At 46.6% G+C, this 24,256-nt stretch overlaps 1 protein-coding gene across 1 annotated transcript in view; it reads right to left on the bottom strand.

The window, feature by feature from the left end:
* The window catches only part of LOC138516471 (cyclic nucleotide-binding domain-containing protein 2-like), a 1,453,423-nt gene that overhangs the window by 512,767 nt on the left and 916,400 nt on the right, over positions 1 to 24,256 (bottom strand). The window contains exons 10-11 of the mRNA XM_069631627.1: positions 14,633 to 14,693; positions 3,520 to 3,667 (exon numbers count right to left, since the gene is read on the bottom strand). Of these exons, the coding sequence (XP_069487728.1) occupies positions 3,520 to 3,667; positions 14,633 to 14,693 (209 nt within the window). The remainder of the gene's footprint in view (positions 1 to 3,519; positions 3,668 to 14,632; positions 14,694 to 24,256) is intronic.

Here is a 24,256-nt window from a genome sequence, read left to right as displayed (position 1 = left end):
TAACCAAAACTGAGAAGGGAAAGAGGAACTTTCAACATCCTGTAATCAATGGAATGACAAGAACTTATTTTCAAAGTAATGCCTTGATAACATATTGTAACGGCTCCCTTCTACCACCCATAGGAACTACTGAGGATACCTTGCAATGTTTTATCCAAAAGTCACAAAGCACTGATTACCATTGTCATACATTTAAATGTACTGTGACGAGAAAGCTGAACAGAGCAGTGAAGATCAAAGGAGGCCAGGAGCTCAAGCTTCGCTCTAGTTGTTGCAGGAAAACGCAAGCTGACATAAAATTTAAACAGGCAGACCAGCTGAAATAAAGACGCTACCTGGAGAATTCTTGTCCTCCAGGTGTCGACTGAAGGACTTCAGGACTAGTGCGAGGTCCATAGAGCCAACCATCTCACTGAAGGAACCGAAGGGGAGATGACTGCAGGGGGCGGTACGCTGCAAGGCCACCAGAAGCAGATTAGAAGCTTCAGAGCGTTCGGAGGTACCGAAAGGCAGCCTACACATCACCTGAACCTGGAGAGATGCAGAATGGAAGAATGGGAACCGTGAGAGGCACAGAACCTACGAAGTATAGGTGGCAAGAGGGAATGGAACGCCAGAGAGCTGCAGGCTTTCCGTGGAAGAAACTATACAAGCCATCAAGAGTGGGTGCACCCAAGAGAAGCAGGGACACTGGGGCACATTGACAACCGTCCTGAAAGCAAATAACATTGAATGATATGTATGAGAAAGAGCAAGCAAGTGAATATTACTTAAAGAGACAGAATGAAGGAAATATAAGAGACTGTCAAGTTTGTAAGTGTATGCCATTTGCCTAGAAGGAAAACCCAGGCAGGATATTATACCAGGCAAAGTCAAGACAGAACAGAATAAATACAAGAGACCATTAAGTCTGTAAGTGTGCGCAGTGCACATATGAGGAAAGCCCTGGCAGGAGAGTATACCAGACAGATTCAAGTCACAAGAGAAAAGCCCTGGCAGGAGAGTATACCAGACAGATTCAATTCACAACAGCACTCATATGAGAAAAGCCCTGCCAGAAGAGTATACTAGGCAGATACAAGCTGCACAAGTATTCATATAAGAAAGTCCTGCTAAGGAAGCATACCAGGCAAGGTTGAATTGAACAGAGTATAAAATACATCACCTAAGGAAGTCCTGGTAAGGACACACCAGGACTGGCAAAAGTCTGCGTTAAAATATATCAAGATGTGAGACAACCTGCACCAGGTATCCTACCAAGATACAGACTAACAACCAAGTTGTTTTGTATACCAATTGTGTTGTTGATCAAGAGAAACCATAGGAACTGGTATCTTTGAAAGTATAAAACAAAGCAAGGAGAGATCCAGAGGAAGGGAACCACCCTCTGTAACAAGGACTCTATCCTTCTGGAACGTTTTATGTTGGAGTTATGCATTTTACTTTTTGAATATTTGTACACTACTCAAGGCCAAAGACACTTTTCCTATTCACCTTAGAGCTGATTTGTAGAATGTGAGGGCCGGAAAAGTTGGACACAGGATGTTTTTCTTTGGACATCTTGACATTAGACGGACCAGTAGTTTTGTTTTTGGTAAGGAAACACCTATTAGAGTAGGAACAGAGAGGCATTTCCCAACCCCCTTTATTTTAATTAAAGGTTTTGGTCAAAACCATGAATCCCATGTGTGTGCGTCATATTCCTGGCTCCTTGCATGATGTGCTTGCTACCTTAGGGGATGAATTGCACAAGCCTTAGATGTATCTGGAGAGCACACACATGCTGGGCCAACTGCACCCCGACTCTTTGCGCTTCAGTACCTTGATAGCACTAAGGAGCGGTTCAGCATTGTTTATGTGCTACCTGTCACTTTTACCCTTGCTACAGCTGCTAGCACTGGCGAAAGCTAAACAGCGGTTCTATTGAGCAGAGGTTATAGGGAGTAGAGGATCACTACTTTTATTTTTTACTGTTAACTGTGCCACTACTTTTTATAACCATTTTATTATTCCGGAATGGTTCCTTTTAACATACCTCTTAGTTTTATTACACTACAGCAGTTACAGGTAAACTGAAATCTGTTCCACTGTACATTCAGAAAGACTAAATGACATCTCAACCTGGATGAACTCTATCTGGCTTCACTTTAACTCTCGGGAGCTGAAGGAGGCTCTGTTAACATTAACAAATGTTCTCGCAAGTTATCATCTCAGGTTGAATGCTTAAATGTTACAGATTAGGTCCAGGCCATTTTTACAGGATTTTATTTTAGCATTAGGTAGCTGCTACATGGTATTTGCCCCTTCATAACACTGGACAAGTGAACAGTTATAGTAGGTGCCTGACTCACTTGGACTACTATAATGCAATCCTGTGGGATGATTCAGGTCCACAAACTATTCATCCCTCTGAGTCTTTCAGAACAGAGGGAATAACATATTTTCGGTCTTGGGAACCAGGATTTGTAATGAATTGCCAAATTCTGTTCATAACACCACACATTTTTCTCGTGGCAGGTCCCTGTTGGAGCAGCTGCTGTTCAGGTAGGTGCTAACCATGAAACACAGCAGAGTAAAGATCAGCGAGTACAGGCGATGGATTTCACAAGGCCATATTCCAAATGACTGACCAACTGAGAGAAAGTCATGAAAAACAATACAGAGGACCTCCTTCTGTTGCTTGTTCCAACTACTTTGCCTGTCAACCAGGCCCATCCACACCCCCTTGAAAAATATGTTGCACCTTTCTCCCTTCTGTCTACATTCTCATCTGCCGAAGTCACATATCCACTATCTTTTTCGGCACACATCTACCACTGATTCTAAATGCCGCTTTAAGGGAATTGAGCGCAGAAGCCCCCTGGGACTCTCCCCCTACAACATTTGTCAGTGCACTGAGCGTGTTTGCCAGCTTCAGGGTGGCCACACAGACGTGGTTTGATTGACTACATGATTCTGATTGACTACATGATTCAGAAGAACAAGGCATGCGCATAGGAAATCAGTTTCGCTCCTTTGCATGGAGAAATCCCCCATGTAAACGTGAAACGCCCCCTCATGAATACACATCCACAAATGTAGGCATAAAGTACCAAAGTGTACTCTGTTCAACACAATTGCACAATGGGCTTTTCGCATAGGTGGCACACTTTCTGTGATCAATCCCCAGGCAGACATTCACATCCAGTGGCTCACACTGCCATGCAGCTCTGCTAACCATGCAATAAATGATGCTGCTGCACAGCCAGAAACCTAATTCCACGCCTCTCCTTAGATCACACCACATCTTCAGTTCCTCTGGCAACAGGTGGTCTAAGCAAGAAGGCGGCTCCTTCTCGGGATATCGCAGTGGCTCCTTTTGCTGTTTTTGACAGGACAGAATTCAATGTCCCAAGACTGACTCTAAACAGTACGGCTAAACTAAAAATACAGACACAAGTAATCATGAAACATCACTCGGGCATGGTCGAGGTTACGCTGCTTCCACTCAGAGCTAATGATAAAGAGCAAAAGTCTTACTTTCGAAAGCTGTATGGGTGTACTGCGCCTTTTCCATGATGAACGGTATAGTTGGGAAGTTCTTGAGAAGGGTTGAGTAGTTCTTCACTCCACTTGAGCACGTAGATCTCCTCTCCTGAGTTATCCTTGTTGCGATCATGCATCGACCCTGCCAATGCATAGGTATGGAAGAGTCATAGATCAATTCACCAAGAAAACTGGCCTACTGTCATAACCTCGACATCTAAAGCCTTCCAAACTAGAATCCACCCAGGAATAATCTCGATTTTCAATGTATAACTATGTAATATAATCTCAACAACGTAAAAAATAGCAAAACATTTAGGGGGTAATTCATGGATTATTTGCGCCGAAAAAAACGGGATTTGTGCGCCATTCTGCCCGCAAATCCCTGCTTAACAAATGGGGATTTGCGGGCAGAATGGCGCACAAATCCCGTTTATTTTGGCGCAAATAATCCATGAATTACCTACCTCCTTAATCAATTAATTGACAGCAAATATAACAGGATTGAATATAAAATAGCAAAGAAGCCAAGTCCTAGGATAAGTGGGGAGCCTTTGACAAGTTTGGTCAACTCATTTCACGTCAACATTAGGGTCTGGCGATATTATGTGTCTGACAGGAGACATTTTGTGTAGAGATGCGCGTAGATCTATGAATGGAAACAAGTGTGTTTGCATTCATCTTTTATCGGGGTGTCACCTCGAGAGAGCCTCATAACAATGTGAAACGCAATACGGATGCCACTGTGGCTATCATATGGGTAACTACCAGGCTTCTCCCAAAGCGTGCAGGGAGAAAGCAAGGGTGAAATGATCAAAAATATACCTCACGCCAGAGAGCACTAATAAATGCACAAAACAAAGGAAATCGACTAGGTGTATGTGATATTAATGCCAAATGTAATGTCCATTTTCCCTACTCCAGAGTAACACGGTGGTACAATTTCATGATGTTAGGTTCGTTGGCTGTATTGTCCCAAACTAGGGTTGCCACCTTCGTATGAAGCAAAAACCGGACTTGAAGCCCCACCAATAATTTTAAAAGCCACAACCATTGGAAACAACCCTTTTAGAAATGTTGAACAGTGGAGTGCAATAGCAAGGGAAGCAAATAAATCATGCTTGCAGTTTTTTTTTTTAACCTACCTATATTCGTTTTTGAAGAGCAGTAGTCTGCGTTATTAAAATAAAAATAATTATGTAAGGCTGAAATTGACATTTCACACAATTATACACAATACATGTTTTGACCATGAAGCAATGAAAAGCTGAGCTGGTTCTGACAAAATAAGATTCAGTGAATTGTCAAGCTGTTCAGATTTTAACCGGATGTGAATTAGCCCACTTGTCCATCTTGCCAGATAAATTACACTGATCACTGCATTTCTAAGAAATGTAATTTGTTTTAAAAGCAGCTGTAAATAAAGTTTGTATTCCAAGAAACCTTATTTATAGCTTTGAATGCCAGTGAATCATTGGAATAGCTTTTCACTGCCAGTGTTTTACACGTCTGGACTAAACATGTAGTTTTGGCCTCGGTCGTTTTCGTCGACTGTTTGCTTACAAATGGGTTGTGCATTTGAGGGAGGGGGTTGAGGGAGGTGGGAGACAGGGTGAAGTGGTGGGGGTGGGCTAGATGAGGTGTTGGGGGAACTTCCCCATTTAAAAAAAAAGAAAAATCGAAGAAATTGCCTGAGGCAAAAACTGCACGTTGAAAGTGCAGACGTTTGACGTGTAAAACACTGGCAGTGGTCACGTGGGCCGCAGCAGAGATCTAGCTGCAGGTTTCACTGTACCCGTGATGCCTCCAGGGAGCAGCGCCTGCTATTTTCCAGCTCAACCGCACTGCCCCCTCCTCATGATGCACTACATCTGTTGGAGCAGGAGCTCCACATATAAATGGCCTCTGTGCATCCTGCGCCCTGATTGGAGGATTCATCCCATTTGTTCTGAGGAATCAGCAAGCCGCATGACGAAACCGCAGCAAGCTGACTCCAAAATGCCGACTCATAAACCCAGGGAACCATGTCTGGGCCTGTCAGCGCAAGAGAGCCATCAAGCTAACTCGTTGTTTCAGTGAATACAAATTTGTTCGCACTTGCCCCTAACCATTCTCCATCCCACCTTTTGCTCCTTCGTCCAACCAATCACACTCCTCCCCTTACCGCTCCCACCTTGGCTGCTCTTCGTCTGCCGACACTCCCGTCCCAGGAGTAACCCTACACTGGACACGTTCCATTGCCTGCTCTCCTTGAGACCCGCTAGGTCTAAGTCTCACAACAAAGCACCCACGCAACAAGACCGGTCACTACACACACACGAAATGCCAGACTGCGCCCACGAACACTGTCTGCCTCTTCCCGCTCCACTCTAAGCACTATGAATAGGTATGCATCTCCCCCTAGAATCCAACATAGACAATGCCTGATACAGACATCAGCCTCCTGTGTTTTTCCTTCCCTTGAACCCACTGATCCCCGGCACATCTCCTACTCCAACCCTTATACCCATGATAGCTCATCTTACTGGACTCATTACTCAACCAGGAACTGAGGAGAAACACCAAATCAGCACTCCTGCCTCTCTAGCACCACCCCCCAGCAAGATTGTACCAGAGACCTCCTCCCTTGGCACTCTTGGGTTTACGCAAAGGATTACTTCCCCTACCCATACCAAAGGCCACACACTGGCTCGCTGACCTCAACTGCCAAGTCTCTGTATCCTCTAACTCGCCTGCCCCTTGGACAGAAGCACCACAAACCTAACCAAAGAGAAGCTGCTACCTTTACTAGGCAGCCTGCAGCCCACCCGCCCTTTCAGCTCCAATCCCATTACCCTTGCCCACCTCTACCTTGACACCATCACTACTGCAGTTGACACGATCGCCGCCATGGCCCCATGCAAACCCAAACCCTCGATTCACACCATCTTCTCCATGCCAACAAAAAAGAGGCAGAAACTAAATGGAGAAAAACTCCCTATCCAACCTCAAAATCTAATTTCTCTACAGCTGCCATAGTCTATAAACAGGCCATCCTCTTAGCTAAAATAAAACTGTATACAACAGCAGTATTAATAATGCAAAATCAAATTCACAAGAACTCTTCGACATCCTCTGAGAACTAGAATCCCTGTCCGCCCCACCTCCCAAACTCACCAAAGACGAAACTTGGTGTGAACTCACTGCCCCAGCCCTGAGAGCTGAGCAATCCTACTGGACATTCAGAAGACAATTGAAAACGCTGCTCTTTTCATAGAGTAGTGCCGTTTGAGATACTTATGACTTCTTTACACCTTACTTTGGCTTTTGACTGTATTATTGTGACTAGCGGCTAGGTATCCCAGGGCTGAGTGCGCTGCAATAAATGTGAAAAATAAATAAAATAAATCACTGCAGCAGACACATTAATCCACCAAGCCAATATTCCAAAATAAAATGGAAAAAAGTTGAGAGTGATTCTTTAACCATTTTATTAAGCGTATACCAATAACAGAATGGTCAGTTGCAATTTAAAAGAAACAATGCCAATATTGCCGAACTAAACTAATTTTGTAGGTACAAAAGATTTAGAAATACTAGTTTACACACACCTACAGCATTAGGATAGCTCTTCCTAATCCCTTCCAATCGTTATAAATCAACCAGAATAGTATTCATTTTGTCAGGTGAGATTAGAGGCTGAGTCTTGCAGCTGGCTTTTCCTCATTAAATCTCTGCTAAGTATATCGTAATGCAATATTGTCAATATGTTGGCTCCATTACACAAAAGTGAAGTTTCATTTTACCATAGGAAATCTAGATCTATAAGTAGCAGCCTTTCAGGTTGATGTAGGCCTGGAGGGCATGACTGCTGTAATTCTCACTTGAAGTTACCAAATCGGGCAGGGACTGGAAGAGCAGAGAACGGTCAAGACCCATTACTTCGGAAAATATTGGAGAGAAGTATGGGAAGGAGACCTTGCGGGGTGTGGGGGAGTGCTTTCACTGCGGCAAAAGAGGACATTATGCCAATTCTCAATGGTGTCCTGCTTTGAATAAGAAATGTACTAATTGTGGGGTCAAGGGTCATTTCAGTGTGGTTTGCAGGAAACTAAAACAAGATCAGAAAGTGAAATGCGTGCACAATGGTGATGATGAGGAGCAGGACGAACAGGAGGTTGAAGTAGTCCCCATTATCAGGCGTCACAAAAAGGGTGTTCCCAAAAGTGTATTTGGCATTGTTGGTATTAACTCTGAGTTTACGGTGGATTCAGGTTCACCTTGTACCATAATATCAAATGATAAATGGTTGGAACTATGTAAAAAAGGATGTAACTCTGAATTAAAAAAACAGACATTAAGAATCCTGGAGCTTTTGGAAGGCTCTTTGATTAAAATAATAGGGAACAGGATTGCATTAGTGGAATTCAAAGGCAGGTTGGTTGCAGTTTAGGTCTATGTTGCACAAAACAGTGTTAATGTGTTAGGCTGGGAAGATCAAGCTAAATTGAAAATCAAACTTAATTCGGGGAGTGAAGAACCAGTCTCCATTGGTACAACCAGTGGCATGAGTGAAATTTCTAAATGTATCAGAGGAAAGGGGAAGGAATTATTTACTAATGTATTTAAGGAAGGAAATGGCAATCTAGAAGGTTACAAGAACAAGAATGTACTCAAGGAGGGTGTTGACCCTATGTCACATTGTTAGGTAGAATTCTCTTACAAGGCTAATTTCCCAAACCTAGTGGGTCTCCCAGCAGCTTTGCTGGATTTTTGGGGTTTATTTTTTTTTCTCCTGCTAAGAGTGAGACTCTTTTTCCCACTCTTAGGCATGATTTGAGGTATGTCTTTGACTTGGTATGTGCTTATGGGCTATGTAGTCTTTTACTCCATAGGTTATCATCTGTTTTGGTATATGTGTTACACAGCACCCTCAGTGCAGTAACACAGGGGTGTCATAGTGACCCCCAAACATAGACTCCATACCCTGGGACTGACTATTGTCTCCCAGGGCATGTAAAGTTACCATTGGCTTTATTAGTCCAAAATTGTGAACAGAACCAGTACAAACCATCATATTGTGGAAGTACTGTAAGGGGTTAATTAGATTGCCCCTGGGTCTGTTTCCAAGGGGGCACTGTCCAGTCCCCCCTTGTCGAGTTTCTGGCTGGTGGCAGTGGTTACCACACAAAGTATTTCTACCGGAATATTTCCTATGGTATTTTCCCATTCATTTTAAACGCACCACTTTTTTGGTGCATTGTAAAGATACCGCCGGTTTATTTAATTAATATAAAATCGCCGGTTGGGTCTTTTCACCAGAACTCTTTTACAAAATGGCGTATGTGTCCGTCTCTGTAACTCTAACCAAGGTTGGGCCCTTTGTTCCATTTTTTGGCGGGCTTCTCCACAGAAGCCCTCCAACTGGTGCCACTCTGTCTGGGATTCACAGGATGTGTGGGTGGGGGAATTGGCACCCTGGACTGCATTGCCTTAGAAACCCAAATCGCACTCTGTTCTGATTGGCCCAGTGGTGAGCCACCCGGCTCACCACTTACCATGTATGAGTGACAGCAAGGCTGTTGAATGGGTTTTTTTCTGCATAAAAGCAGGGCTTTTGGGACTGGAACTTTAGAAGTCGCCACTGGACCTGAGAAATCTGAAGAGGGGAGAAGCCGAGCCATATGCAACAACGACACCACCGGTGGAGCCCTGCTGCAACGACCGCACCACTTCCCCGACGACTAGAGAAGATCTTCTGCTGCAAGAGTCTTCTCCCTCTGAGCTGGTGGGAACAACCAGTTCGACATTCGCCTTCCAGGACATCCCTTGGTCGAATCGTCGGTGCCAAGCACTCGGCGGCCGGATAGCCAAGCTTCAGTCCAGCAGGACCACGAATAAAAGGAACGCACCTTTTAACCAAACAAACTCTGTGGCTGGTTTCATCCCTGAGCAGTGCAGCTGCTCCAAGTTTCCTCCTCGACGAGAGCTTCTCCTTCCCTGGTCGAAACCACGAACTGCACCCGCTGCCAGTAACAACTGTCACCGCTGGAGCTTCCTCACTTTTAAAGGTACTGTGTTCCACCTGGCCTCCCTTTCCACAGATTGCTAAAGGCGACCCTTAAATCTTTGGCTTTCCAACTGGGTTGGCCCCTAGACCATCTAACTTCACCTTTTGCATCAAACTAACCTCTTTTGAACATTTAGCAAAGACTTGAATGCATTTTTAAACTGTGTGATCTTGGGCACATTTCGCCTTGCTCCATTTAAAGTGGCGCTGGCCTATGAACTTTGGCTCTACAGTAGACTCTGCCTTCACTAGCTTGCTGTGGTCTTAGACAAGTGTTGGGACCCGTTTTATTTTCATGACCTGTCTTTTTCTCTCCCTCTAACTTAATTATTGGAGTGCCATCTGAGTGAAGCGCTCGCATCTGTTTTACAAATAGTGGTGTTTTGACCTAGACTTGTCTAATACTTATTAAGGGAGGTGTGTATACTTTTTCTGATTGTGTTCAAACTTGCTTTGATTTATAGGGCTTAGTGTATTTCCTAAAGTGTGTTTTAAAATAAATAATTATATACTTTTTGATACCAAGCTCTGGTCAGTGTTTGTTTGTCCACGGTATTATTGGCCCTATTGTGTATGCTCTGTATACTGCCCTACTCATCTTGAGAGAAGTCTGACTGCTCAGCCACAGCTACCAGGTAAATCTGGGTGGTGCGGACTGCTACCAATTGGGTTTACTGCTTACTCCTGTAGTCTTAATCTTTTTGCAGTGTTTCCCAAGGGAACTGCACAGGATTCTGCCTACCACACATGCTGTAAGACATATTCCGATAGCCTTGAGGGGTGAGGTCAAAAAAGGGTTACACAGGTTAAAAGGTGGAGGGTGTAATAGAAGAAGCAGATGCCTCAGAATGAGTCTTTCCAATTCTAGTGGCTAGGAAATCTAATGAAAAGGTGAGAATCTGCATGGATTTGAGAGAGTTAAATAAAGCTATAATAATAGAAAAATATTCTCTTGCACTGATCTCAGAACTGTTGAATCTGGTGACTGACTCTGATACTTTTTTCGCCATAGACCTTTCTTCAGCCTATCATCAAATACAATTACACCATGAGTCTAAGAAATGTAGTACTTTCATTACACTATTTGGTATGTAGAGATATACTAGAATGCCATTTGGTTTGGCTTCTGCGGCTGCTGTCTTTCAAAGGGTCATGACGCACGTGTTAGGAGATTTGTCTGGAGTGTATGTTTTCCAGGATGATACATTGGTGTGTCAGCAAGGAACTGGAGAACGTGATGAAAGGCTGTGCAGAGTGTTAAAGAAACTGGAGGAAAAAGGTTTACCTGTTGAGTACAGTAAGTGCAAATTTGGGTGTAGTGAAGTAGATTATTTAGGGCATACGTTGCCCAGGGGTGGATATAAACCTAAGTTTAAAACAATGGAAGCTATTGAAAAAGCACCTTATCCAATATGGATATGGATCCGCAATATGGAAGAAATACACTCATTGTTGGGTTTAGTTGAGTATTACAATAGGTCTTTGCAAAGCTTTGCAGAAATTACTCCGCCTTTAAGAGAATTAATGAAGAAAAATGCTAATTTGTTTGGTGTGAAGAGCGTGAGAGGATTGCAGATGCCATGAAGAGATGTATTATAGAAGCACCTTTGTTAGGAGGATGTGTACCTGGTAGAAAGTCGATTATCACTGTAGATGCTAGTGGTAAAGGCTGAGGTTCTGTGTTATCTCAGGTTGAGGGTGATCAAGAGAGGATCATAATATCTGCCTCCATAGCTGTAACTGATACAGAAGTATGTTATTCTGTAATTGAGAGAGAACCATTTGGCATGTTGTTGGGGAGCAGAGCATTTTAGACAGTATGTGTTGGGAGAGAATTGTGTTATATGAATGGATCACAAACCTTTAGTTGAAGTGCTGACTGTTAAGGCAATGTCAAGGGCCATGCCAAGAATTGCCCAGTTGGAGCGTAGATTTATGGAATATAATTGTGATGTGGAATATGTTCCAGGGAAGAGGAATTGTGTTGCAGATTTTCTATCTAGGATGCCTAATGAGAGTTGTGTAACTGGTACTGATACCTATGAAGAGTTCGAGGAACAGGTTTGTGGTGTTTTGGATGCATTGAGTCAAGAGAAATGGATGGAGTTGATTGAAGAAGATGACATTTGTATACAAGTTAAGGATTGGATTATGAAAGGATGGCCTGCAAGGGATGAAGTTGAGCAGAAATATAATGGTTATTACATGATTAAGGATGGGTTGACGGTTGCAGGGTCTTGGATTTTAAGGCAGACCAAGGTGATACCACCTGTTAGATTGAGAGAAAAGGTTGTCTATTTGGCTCATGAGGGACATCCAGGATTGGCAATAACTAAGAGGATAATCAGGGAAAAATATTGGTGCCCTGCAATGGAAGTGCAAGTGGAAATAATTTTGCAGTCTTGTTCATCGTTTAACAATTGTGACAAGAATTTGGTCACCAGGAGGTTCTCCTATACAAGTTCCTAAGGGACCATGGATGGAATTTGCTATTGATGTGATTTGTCCTTATGATGGTTTGGGATGTGTTAATAGATTCTTATTGGTGCTGGTGGACAGATATACTCGGTGGCCAGAAGTTGCTGTTATGGATTGTGTTTCTTCTAAAAAGGTAATTGATTTCTTGAACAATATGTTTAGGAAGGAGGTTGTTCCGGGTGTGATTTTGGGTGATAATGGTTCCCAATTTAGGAGTAAGGAAATAAGAAATTGTACATGTAAAATGGGTTTCCAATGGAAAGTTTTGTCAGTGTATTACCCAGAGACTAAAGGGATGGTTGAGAGACTGAACAGGGTTATCAGAGGTTGTGTACAATTAGCTCTGGCAAATGGTTTGGATTGGAAGGAGAATGTGTGTGATCTATTGTGGGGTACTAGAATAACTCCACACAGTGCCACGGGTGTTTCACATTTTAAATTCTACAAATGTTCTTTTAACTCTGCTAAATGTACGATCTAAAAGCACAAGATCATCCACATAGGACAAACATATGGCGCAGGTGTCACCAACGTTAGGAGGGCAATTAGATATCAGTTTCAGTCTTGCAGACAGGTCAGCTAATTACCCATTGAAAAATAGGGGGGCAATACATAGCCTTACTTTACACCCCTATTGGCCACAATGGGCTTAGTAGTGGCCCCACCAACATTTATCTTAACCTGTACTAATGTTTCTTTGTGGAAGAGCTTTAAAAAGTGGCTCAATCTTTCAGGGGATCCATATCTTTCAAGTTTAAGCCACAGTCTCCCTCTATCCACCATATCGAAAGCTGCACAGAAATCTGCAAAAATTGCATACAATCACAGATTAGCCGGCTTTATTGTCCTTCTAATTAGCATATCAATTAATCTGAAATTATGCATGGTGGCTGAACCCTTTCTACACCCTGCCTGAATACGTCCAGGATAGACAATGCTTCCACCCATGCATTAAGTTCATCCTGTAGCAAAGAAGCAAACATTTTTCCAGTTACATCCAGCATTGAACATAACCTGTAGTTCGAGGGACTGTTAAGGGCTCCCTTTGTATACACTAGAACCAGAAATGACCTTTTCCATGAAGTAGGAATAGTTGTCTCATTAAGACCTTTCCTAAAGAGAATCACCAGTACATCGGCCCAAATATCGGGATTTTGTTTTAAAACCAAATTGGACAATCTGTTAGGTCCTGGAGAACGGGATCACTTTAGTTTCTTGATTTTGTTGATTAAGTTTTCTCTATTTATCAAATCCATGCCACATGTATCGGCAACCTCATATTGGTAATCGCATGCTGCTTCATTTACAAAACAATGTTACTCTATATGATCACACCACTGGGAGGCACTCATAGGATTAATGACATGCTTATCCTTAACCCCCCTTGTATCCACCTAACAAATGCCAACATTCTCTGGTGTTGCCCTTCACCCAGCAATCCAATCCTCAATTTCACTAGGATGTAAATCCTGCAGGAAGGGACATATTCTTCCCATAATCTTGCACATATCATTATTTACCCTGCTCAGGGTCCTTGTATTTCAAATGATTCTATTCCCCCCTCATATCAATTCATCCTCGCCAGTTTCCACTCAGGCGTTTTTGACGAATGGCGAATGGCAAGAAAGAGTGAGCAGCGCATGATCACTATAAGGGGTTTGCTGAATAGATAACAACTTTACTACGGATAACACATTTTCATTCACAAATAAAATAATCCAGGGTGATATGATATGATATTGCATTGGGTGTCCTTTTTACACCCACTATACCACTTATAATTATCATCCAAATCTCCCTTCATGTGACCATTCAGCATGTATAAATCCCACTCAACTAAAAAAGTGAGCCACAAACTTGTTCAGAGGAGAATTGCCTAGTATTGCACTGCTGGTCTGCCCCTGGGCAGGAAAAGACTGATATGCAGGGATATTTCTCCTCTTTTAAAGGGACAGTGAGCTAAAGTCTTGGTTGAGACTCTCCGGGAGCCATCCACTCAAGAACAGGTCAATGGGCCGTGTTCCTGCTGGTAGGACTCCCAGAACACTCCTTGTTTTGCTATAAAAACATGTCTTAGAACTTCTAGGATAACGGGTTGGCCTCCCCTCGAACAGGCAAATATTCTGCATCATCTTAGGAAACATCCACACTGGAGCCCATTTTGGCAACGAGTTCCACTCAGATGGGTTTCCATTTCAATCTTCACGGAAGCAACAGTACTAATGAACACTTTCAATATCAAGCTGAAACATCAACCACCCATCTCTATTTAACCCATTACTACCGCAGCCTTCCAGCAATTATCCATCATGATCTCACTGCATAAGAATTTGGTCAATAAAAACAGATAGGTTGGAGCTGTAATTAATACTTTTTGATATTTCACATCATGTAGTACATCATAATTTATACAGTAGAAATACTTTGTCTGCTCAATTAATGAAAGGTATGATTTAAAACCCTGATGTCAATATTTATATAGGTCTTGAATTGCATCACAATATTAAAAACAAAACAAAATGCTATTTAAATACAAATACCAACAAGCAGACGGACAGCCTGACACTAATTTTAACTTACTGACTTCACTAACACCAGAAAGGGAGAGCTGATACTTTCCAAGACAACTGTCGTTCCAGCCCTAGAAAAGAGAGAAGTAAAAATATCATCAATATATGCCGCAGAATAAAAAAAAACGAATTACTAGACCATTTCTTCCAACAACTCTGGGTAGAGGTGGGCAACCAAGAGTTCTAGTCCGTACCATTGGGGCATTGCCACAAACTTTGCTTGATTCATTTGTATTATTTGTAGGTGCTTTGTTCTTGGAACCCAAGTACAAAGAGAGTGGGGGAGGTGGGACAATGATCTTCAAAGCCTTGGAAAATTCAGATCAGGTTAACAGAAAGAAGGTGGAGAGGGCATGTGCAGGCATTACAGGTAAGAGAAAAAGCACGTGCAAACATTCACAATTGGAACCAGGACGACCCTGGCTGATTTCACAGAGAAACAGCCCCCGAAAGACTGAAATGTCTATGCATAGACATTTCAGTCTTTCGGGGGCTGTTTCTCTGGTTGGTAGCCTGGGAGGGCAAGAGGCATGGCATCAAACCAGTGCTGGCAAGGGATGCAGGCAACCAAGAACTATATGGAAACACAGACACACAGTTAATAGGTCAAAGACCTTTATAAAGAGAAAGGACTTGGGGGTTGAGGCAGGGTTTTCTAAAATGAAAATGCTTCTCTTCTAACCAGAGATGGGTAGGGTTTTTATGCAATAGGCTGGACCTTCAGTATCCAGGGTGCGGCCAGCAATCTTGATCCTCTTTGGCTGCCAGGCATTCAGGCATCAGGAGGAAGCAGACCTTAAATGCCTGGTGGGGGACAATGTGAACCTTCTCTTCTGGAGGTACAGAGAACCCAAAACCCAACAGACTGGATGATTGAAGTGTTTTCAAGGCGATCCTAGCTTCAGCTGTGAGCCAATGAAGGCCTCCCAGAGCTATAGTGATGTGATTTCTAGAATTCTGTCCCTGGATGAACCTCAGCACCTTATTCTGCAGGGTCTGCAGTTAGTGGAGAAGAGACTTGTGGAGCCAGAGGTAGAAATGGTTGCAATAGTCTATGTTATAGAGGACCAGAGCCCTCGTTACTTCAACCTTGTGGGAGGAATTAACAAAAGGTAGGGTGTACTTGAGCCAGTGCTTCTAGAAATTGGATTTCTTGGCCAGTTCAAAGGTTAATGTGATTTAGTAAAGATAAACAGGTCTCCACAACTTCCTTGGATCAGCAATGGCAAACGCGTTTGAGCACCCAAGGCGTACGTTACTGGAGCATATATAGGGCAGAATAAAGTACAATGTAATGCGTTCATTATTTATTGCGGTTTACAAAGATTGAAGATCCAGTAAGAGGTATTTACCTTTGTAAAAAGATAAATATAATATGCATAGTAACAAGAGAGGTAACAAACATGTTTACCACGCCAAAGTGAACACTAGTTTCACAGTCTAATAATTTTGCAGCATCAGTGAGACGTCTTTCTGGGCTGCCATGATACCCTATGTGGCTAGTGTGATGAATCCTGAGATGTCGTCACTTCTCCCACTTCTCTTGAGGCCAGGGTGGTGAGGCAGCTACCCTATAGTCCCCCCGGGTGGTGGTGCACAGCAGGAGGAACTCATAGGGAGATACTCCCCATCTGGGGACAAGGAATGACATCTCGGGATAGCACAGTATGACAACCCTCCATCAACACCCCACACTCCTCCATACCCCTCAAAGCCCAGTCAAATGCCCCACACTTCCATGTATCTTTGTAAGTCAGAGGACCTAACATATACTGAGACGAGGAAGAGTAGGGATTATTTAATAGAGAGACACTTAACAAAGACTGGGACAAGGAGGAGGCGCAGAACAATGGAGAAGACCGGTAAGAAGCTGTATGAGCATTCTAGTTGTCCTGACATGTTTGACATAAAAAGGAAAGAAGGACTGGTTATGTTGTCAAGTAATCCGTTGAGATCTATGAGCGGGGAAGCGTTGCCGTTCACAAAAAAGAAGAGGCTGCTGACTGGTTGCTGGCATGGTGGTTGAGGTGTCCCTAATCGCTCTGAAGTGGTAGGACTGAATCGGAATTTGGCAAAGCAGAAGTCCAGAGTGGAAAAAGAAACTGGACTATGTGGTCAAAGCCAGATGTGCAGTCTGTGAGAGACCAGAAACTGCAGAGCCACCGCAGAATTTCGGAGGGCGAGGGAAAACCCGGAAAGAGCGAAGTAGAAGATGAGAACACCTGAGACCGACCGGAGGACACCGATGAGAATCCAAAAAATGTCTGGGTTGCCGGGAGAGTTGGTGGGGGCCTAAGAGAGTCGAGGGAGACTCAGAAGAAGAGAGCAGACAAGAACCCATAGAGCCAGGACAAGAAGGGAACCCCTGGGGAGAAGTGAACACAGAGAGTTGAATAGAAAGAGGGAGAAAAACATGCTTGAGACCCGCACCCACAAGAGAGAAATAGTACAAATCATCATCTTTGTGGCAGTACCTGGGAGGAGAGTAAACCAGATCTGCCAAGTCAAAGCAGAACAGAGACACAGGTCCGCGACCCGCAACCCATGAGGGAGAAGAAGTGCAAATCCTCTTCTTAGTGGCAGTAGATGGCAGGAGAGTAAACCAGGCCTGCACCAGGTCTGCCAGAACAAGGCAATAGAGAGACACAGGGCTGGGGCATGCACCCACAAGAGAAGAAAAGCAGAAGTCATCTTCCTCTCAGCAATACTTGGCAGGAGAGTAATCCTAGTCTGCCCCAATACAGAGATGGAGAAGTCGGGGTCTGGGACCCTCAGAGTGAACTATTATGTGGAACTAATGCCAGTGGAAGGGAGCGATTCTCCCTGGTTGTGTTGAACTGTGAAAACCAGATACCAGTAGAAAGTAGTCATTCTCTTGGTAACTAATGCCAGGGGAAGGGAGTCATTCCCCCTGGTTCTGTTGAACTGTGAACGCCAAATACCAGGAGAAGGAATTCATTCTCTTGGTGACCAAAGTCAAGGGAAGGGAGTCAGATCCCCTGGTTGTGTTGTACTGTGGACTCAAGACACCAGGAGAAGGAATGTATTATCCTTGTAACCAAAATTGTAAAATACTTTCTGATACAGAGTTTTAAAAGACAGTCAGTGTGCCTGCCAAGGAGAAGTGCTGGAATTGTGTCTTTTACGTTGAAGAACAATTTCGACCTGGGGAAGGAGTGCCATTCCCCTAAGAAGTCCTCAAAGTCTGGAAGGGAACTTTTATCTCCAGTCAAAAAGAAGGGAGTCATTCTTCTGGATGAAGAAGGACTACTTTATCTTTAGTTTAGTTTTAAGTGTAAGGGACAGAATTAGGGTTTTTGACACAGGATGGTGGACTATTGATTTACACAGACATTCTGACATAGCCCTTAGTGTTTTAGTTGAGGCACGGAAACCCCTCATATAAATAGGGACAGGTAGGTTTCCCTTTCTTTTTGGACCAAAATAATAGTTTATAGCAAAGACTATGCCATCTGTGTGTCAGTCTCCTCCTTCTGCACCCTTACAGTAGTCAATGCTGGAACGGTCGTTCTCAATGTCAGTGATCTCTGGCTTGTGCTTAGCATGCAGGCATTATTGTCCATTGTTCCAATCCACTGAAAATGATGCTTAATTAAATACAGGACTGATTGACAGTGATGCAGAATAGTGCAACACAAATCACTGGGCCTCATTCCGAGTTCGGAGGTAACCACGCCGCTGTTTGCGGCATGGTTGCCTCCGAATTCGTCCAAAATCTGGCCTGGTGAATGTAGTAATTACCGGTCCATTCCGAGGTCGGAGGGACCGGTAATTCCCCATTCACCAGGGCCATTCCCCATTCCCATTTGAGCCCCCATAGGGCTCAATGGGAAGGGGGAAGGCGGCAATAACGGTACCATAAATTACGGTACCGTTATTGACCCCGGAGTCCCTTTGCGGGTCCCGTACTTAACACCTGCTAAAAGCAGGCGTTAAGGAAAGACCCGCAAAGGGAACTCGTAGTAGGACGGTAAGGGTTTAACGGCACCGGTCCATGTGGATCCACATGAATCATGGTGGTACTGGTGCACCCGGCACAGAACTTGATCTCTCCAGGTGGTACAATGTGTGGCCAAGTACAGTGTTCTTACTCAGGGGATTGGATTTGAACCACGTTCCTACTTTCACTAACGCTGGTTTTTGGCTAAGCATATAAGTGGAAATGTCTCAGCTTTTGGATTGCCCATTCCTCTTCCACAGCATGATCACTTTTCCCATCATCATCAACATAAAACATTATTTAGAATAAATAGAATATTATGCATAGTGTTTACATTTCACACTACATATATATATATATATATATATATATATATGTTTTTTAAAATACTAGTAAAGGTTAGTGTAACAAAAGATACATTCTACAACGACTGAGAATAATAATGTTCAGGTTCAAACACTCACTGTATACCACTACAAATTCCAACCTGAAATTCCAAGTACAAACATTCACTCACTCTGTATCACTACAAATGCAAATGTAACACTCACTTCAATTATGCTATCGATGTAACATGCCTAATGCAAATAGATCTATATATTACACAGCCACGGTAGTGGCTGTGTAGTTATGGTTAAATTGCTAATCCCATAGGAAGAGCACTTTTTGGGTGGCTTATAACTTCGCTCTCCCTGGACGAATCCTCACCAAACTTTGCAAAAAAAAGTATATGGCCCAATTTTTTTTGCAAAGGTTGGTGAGGTTTGGTCCAGGGGGGGAAAAGTTATAGGGGGGTCCAAACATTTCTTTTTTTCTTTTTTTCCCATGGGGAATGGGGAAAAAACTTTGCTCACGCCTAGAGCCCAAACCGGTGGACGGATTTTCACCAAATTTGCGGCAGGAGCAGCAGCATGGTCCCGAAAGTGAGCTTTTGTTAATTTGGTGATAATCTGTCCAGTAGTTTTTTTTTAAAACGACTAAAAAGTAGGTCACAAAAAATTACTGATATCTATGTCCGCTCCGCGGACACACTTCCCCCTTTGTTCCGCAGACAGGACACAGATTGGGTAATCGGCTTGCATCATGTCCGCGGACATGCAACGTGTCCGCTGATTGGCGGGGATGAAGTGTGAGGTGCGTCGGATTGTTTCGATGCGCCCCCCCATCTTGGATCCGTGTTTGGTGTCCACGGACATCGTGGTAAAAACATATTAAAAAAACAACATTGCACTTGTCAAACATATCAAATAATCTCTGGGGAAGTGAGGGGTGATGAGGATGGGATGGGATATGGCTGCAAGAAGCAAAAAACGGGTGTTTTGGAGTAGGGTGTATTCTGTCATTGCAAAGTTTCCCTACCCCTTAGCAGCGCCACGATCATCGAGCAAGGGCAGCCTCCACATTTTTCCTACTGTGCACACGCACAGGGCTGGTCTTAGTTCAGATTGCACCCCAGGCAGGAAGCATCATTGGCACCCCCCAAAATGTTGGCAGAGGTGCTAACTTCAGAGACGATAGGGAGGGGGCATTTAACTTCTTTACACATTCTAATGAGACTGTTGTAGTGCAACTTCAATGTTACAATCAGTTATATCTCTCTTTCACTTATAAAACCACTCAGAAACCACACACTTAAGCTCTGTGAAAATGAACAGCCTCCTGCCCCTACACTTACAATCAGTCCCCTGACATGCAAGAATGAACATCCATCTGATTTCAATTGCCTAAAAATGTATGCATACGATCTCAGGTGCTAACAATAAAGAGGCCGATTCATGGAATAATTAGCGCGGCGCAAGTGGGCAAAAACGTGCGAATCGCAGTGGAATAGCGAAAATCGCAGTGCAAGTGCGAAAATCGCACGAAAAGCAGCGCACGTCGATTCATGGAAGGCCGTGCGCGAGAAAACCAGCGGATGTGCGATAAAAAAGTGCGCGGCGCACGTTGGCGCACGTTGGCGCACAGGCCATCTAACAGCGTGCGCCAGGTCACAGCGAAAATCGCACAGGCCACAGCGAAATTCGCACATAGCGCGGCGCACGCAATAAAAGTAGGCGGAACACGGGCGTAACACTCGGAATGGGGAACAACTTGCCAAAACGTGGGCGTCACGGGGGAAGTACAGGGCACAAGTGCGCGGAACGCCCACACGCTCGCCTACAACACATATTCATGGAATAGAATAGGGGAAAAAAGCGCACGCTCAAACCAGCGCACAGGCACAAACACGACCGCCACAAGAAAGGAGGCGGTAGCGTCTCTGCGGCTGTAAGAAATGTGCGCCAAAAGGTGCGCCAACAAATAGCACCTATATACTGCCATGATGAATGTCCCATACTGTGGCCCTCCAGGAAAAATGACGTGCAAAGGGGTACCCACAAACACGGACACCCGCTGACAAAAAATACGTGTGCATGTATACCGGGGTGCGCGGGAAGTGTCACACGCGATTTGCAGGGTACGTGCATCACAGGGGTTCGCGTGAAGTTATTCACGCGATCGGGCCTGGGGGAGCGGGCTACGTGTATTTCAGGGGTTCGCGTGAAGTTCCACACGCGATCGGGCCTGGGGGAGCGGGCTACGTGTATTACAGGGGTTCGCGTGAAGTTCCTCACGCGATCGGGCCTGGGGGAGCGGGCTACGTGTATTACAGGGGTTCGCGTGAAGTTCCTCACGCGATCGGGCCTGGGGGAGCGGGCTACGTGTATTTCAGGGGTTCGCGTGAAGTTCCACACGCGATCGGGCCTGGGGGAGCGGGCTACGTGTATTTCAGGGGTTCGCGTGAAGTTCCACACGCGATCGGGCCTGGGGGAGCGGGCTACGTGTATTACAGGGGTTCGCGTGAAGTTCCTCACGCGATCGGGCCTGGGGGAGCGGGCTACGTGTATTACAGGGGTTCGCGTGAAGTTCCTCACGCGATCGGGCCTGGGGGAGCGGGCTACGTGTATTTCAGGGGTTCGCGTGAAGTTCCACACGCGATCGGGCCTGGGGGAGCGGGCTACGTGTATTTCAGGGGATCGCGTGAAGTTCCACACGCGATCGGGCCTGGGGGAGCGGGCTACGTGTATTACAGGGGTTCGCGTGAAGTTCCTCACGCGATCGGGCCTGGGGGAGCGGGCTACGTGTATTACAGGGGTTCGCGTGAAGTTCCTCACGCGATCGGGCCTGGGGGAGCGGGCTACGTGTATTTCAGGGGTTCGCGTGAAGTTCCACACGCGATCGGGCCTGGGGGAGCGGGCTACGTGTATTACAGGGGTTCGCGTGAAGTTCCTCACGCGATCGGGCCTGGGGGAGCGGGCTACGTGTATTACAGGGGTTCGCGTGAAGTTCCTCACGCGATCGGGCCTGGGGGAGCGGGCTACGTGTATTTCAGGGGTTCGCGTGAAGTTCCTCACGCGATCGGGCCTGGGGGAGCGGGCTACGTGTATTACAGGGGTTCGCGGGAAGTTCCACACGCGAATAGCCTGGGCGCGTGAATTTGAGGGGTGCGCGGGAAGTTCCACACGCGAATAGCCTGGGCGCGTGTATTTCAGGGGTGCGCGGGAAGTTCCACACGCGAATAGCCTGGGCGCGTGTATTTCAGGGGTTCGCGGGAAGTTCCACACGCGAATAGCCTGGGCGCGTGAATTTCAGGGGTGCGCGGGAAGTTCCACACGCGAATAGCCTGGGCGCGTGTATTTCAGGGGTGCGCGGGAAGTTCCACACGCGAATAGCCTGGGCGCGTGTATTTCAGGGGTTCGCGGGAAGTTCCACACGCGAATAGCCTGGGCGCGTGAATTTCAGGGGTGCGCGGGAAGTTCCACACGCGAATAGCCTGGGCGCGTGTATTTCAGGGGTGCGCGGGGAGTTCCACACGCGAATAGCCTAGGCGCGTGTATTTCAGGGGTGCGCGGGAAGTTCCACACGCGAATAGCCTGGGCGCGTGAATTTGAGGGGTGCGCGGGAAGTTCCACACGCGAATAGCCTGGGCGCGTGTATTTCAGGGGTGCGCGGGAAGTTCCACACGCGAATAGCCTGGGCGCGTGTATTTCAGGGGTGCGCTGGAAGTTCCACACGCGAATAGCCTGGGCGCGTGTATTTCAGGGGTGCGCGGGAAGTTCCACACGCGAATAGCCTGGGCGCGTGTATTTCAGGGGTGCGCGGGAAGTTTTACACGCGAATAGCCTGGGCGCGTGTATTTCAGGGGTGCGCGGGAAGTTTTACACGCGATTTCTGCACGGTACGTGTATTTCAGGGGTGCCGGGGAGTCCCACATGTGATTTGACAGTGTGGGTCCTCCCAGGTGTACCCTGTACACCCTCCACGGCCCCTGCAGGCAGCCCACACCACAGGGGACTACCCTGCATCCCTGGTCATGTCCCGCAGGCAGCCCACCCAACATGGGCATGCCCCCCAGCAAAGGCACATGTCTCCTTGAACTAATGAACACCAACACATGTCCCCTTGCACCCCCACCCCCCAGCACTGTGGGGCACATGCCAGCAGTCCCCCACCCATGTCCAACTCATGTCCCCCACCACCCCCACCCCCCAGCACTGTGGGGCACCTGCCAGTAGGCCCCCACCCATGTCCAACTCATGTCTCCCACCACCCCCACCCCCCAGCCACCAGGGTCACCCTCCACCAGGGCCCCACTCATGTCTCCCACCACCCCCACCCCCCAGCCACCAGGGTCACCCTCCACCAGGGCCCCACTCATGTCTCCCACCACCCCCGACCCCCAGCCACCAGGGTCACCCTCCACCAGGCCCCCACTCATGTCACCCACCACCCCCACACCCCAGCAGTGCAGGGTCACCCTCCACCAGGCCCCCACTCATGTCACCCACCACCCCCACACCCCAGCAGTGCAGGGTCACCCTCCACCAGGCCCCCACTCATGTCACCCACCACCCCCACACCCCAGCAGTGCAGGGTCACCCTCCACCAGGCCCCCACTCATGTCACCCACCACCCCCACCCCCCAGCCACCAGGGTCACCCTCCACCAGGCCCCCACTCATGTCTCCCACCACCCCCACCCCCCAGCACTGTGGGGCACCTGCCAGCAGGCCCCCACCCATGTCCAACTCATGTCTCCCACCACCCCCACCCCCCAGCACTGTGGGGCACCTGCCAGTAGGCCCCCACCCATGTCCAACTCATGTCTCCCACCACCCCCACCACCCAGCCACCAGGGTCACCCTCCACCAGGGCCCCACTCATGTCTCCCACCACCCCCACCCCCCAGCCACCAGGGTCACCCTCCACCAGGCCCCCACTCATGTCACCCACCACCCCCACCCCCCAGCCACCAGGGTCACCCTCCACCAGGGCCCCACTCATGTCTCCCACCACCCCCACACCCCAGCAGTGCAGGGTCACCCTCCAGCAGGCCCCCACTCATGTCACCCACCACCCCCACACCCCAGCACTGTGGGGCACCTGCCAGCAGGCCCCCACCCATGTCCAACTCATGTCTCCCACCACCCCCACCCCCCAGCACTGTGGGGCACCTGCCAGCAGGCCCCCACCCATGTCCAACTCATGTCTCCCACCACCCCCAAACCCCAGCCACCAGGGGCACCCTCCACCAGGCCCCCACTCATGTCACCCACCACCCCCACACCCCAGCAGTGCAGGGTCACCCTCCACCAGGGCCCCACTCATGTCTCCCACCACCCCCACACCCCAG

Source organism: Ambystoma mexicanum, chromosome 6q, assembly GCF_040938575.1.
Source record: "Ambystoma mexicanum isolate Mex_15411 chromosome 6q, UKY_AmexF1_1, whole genome shotgun sequence".
Taxonomy (NCBI): domain Eukaryota; kingdom Metazoa; phylum Chordata; class Amphibia; order Caudata; family Ambystomatidae; genus Ambystoma; species Ambystoma mexicanum.
Note: the sequence above shows the minus strand (reverse complement) of the source record. Positions and strands in the feature narration are given on the sequence as shown.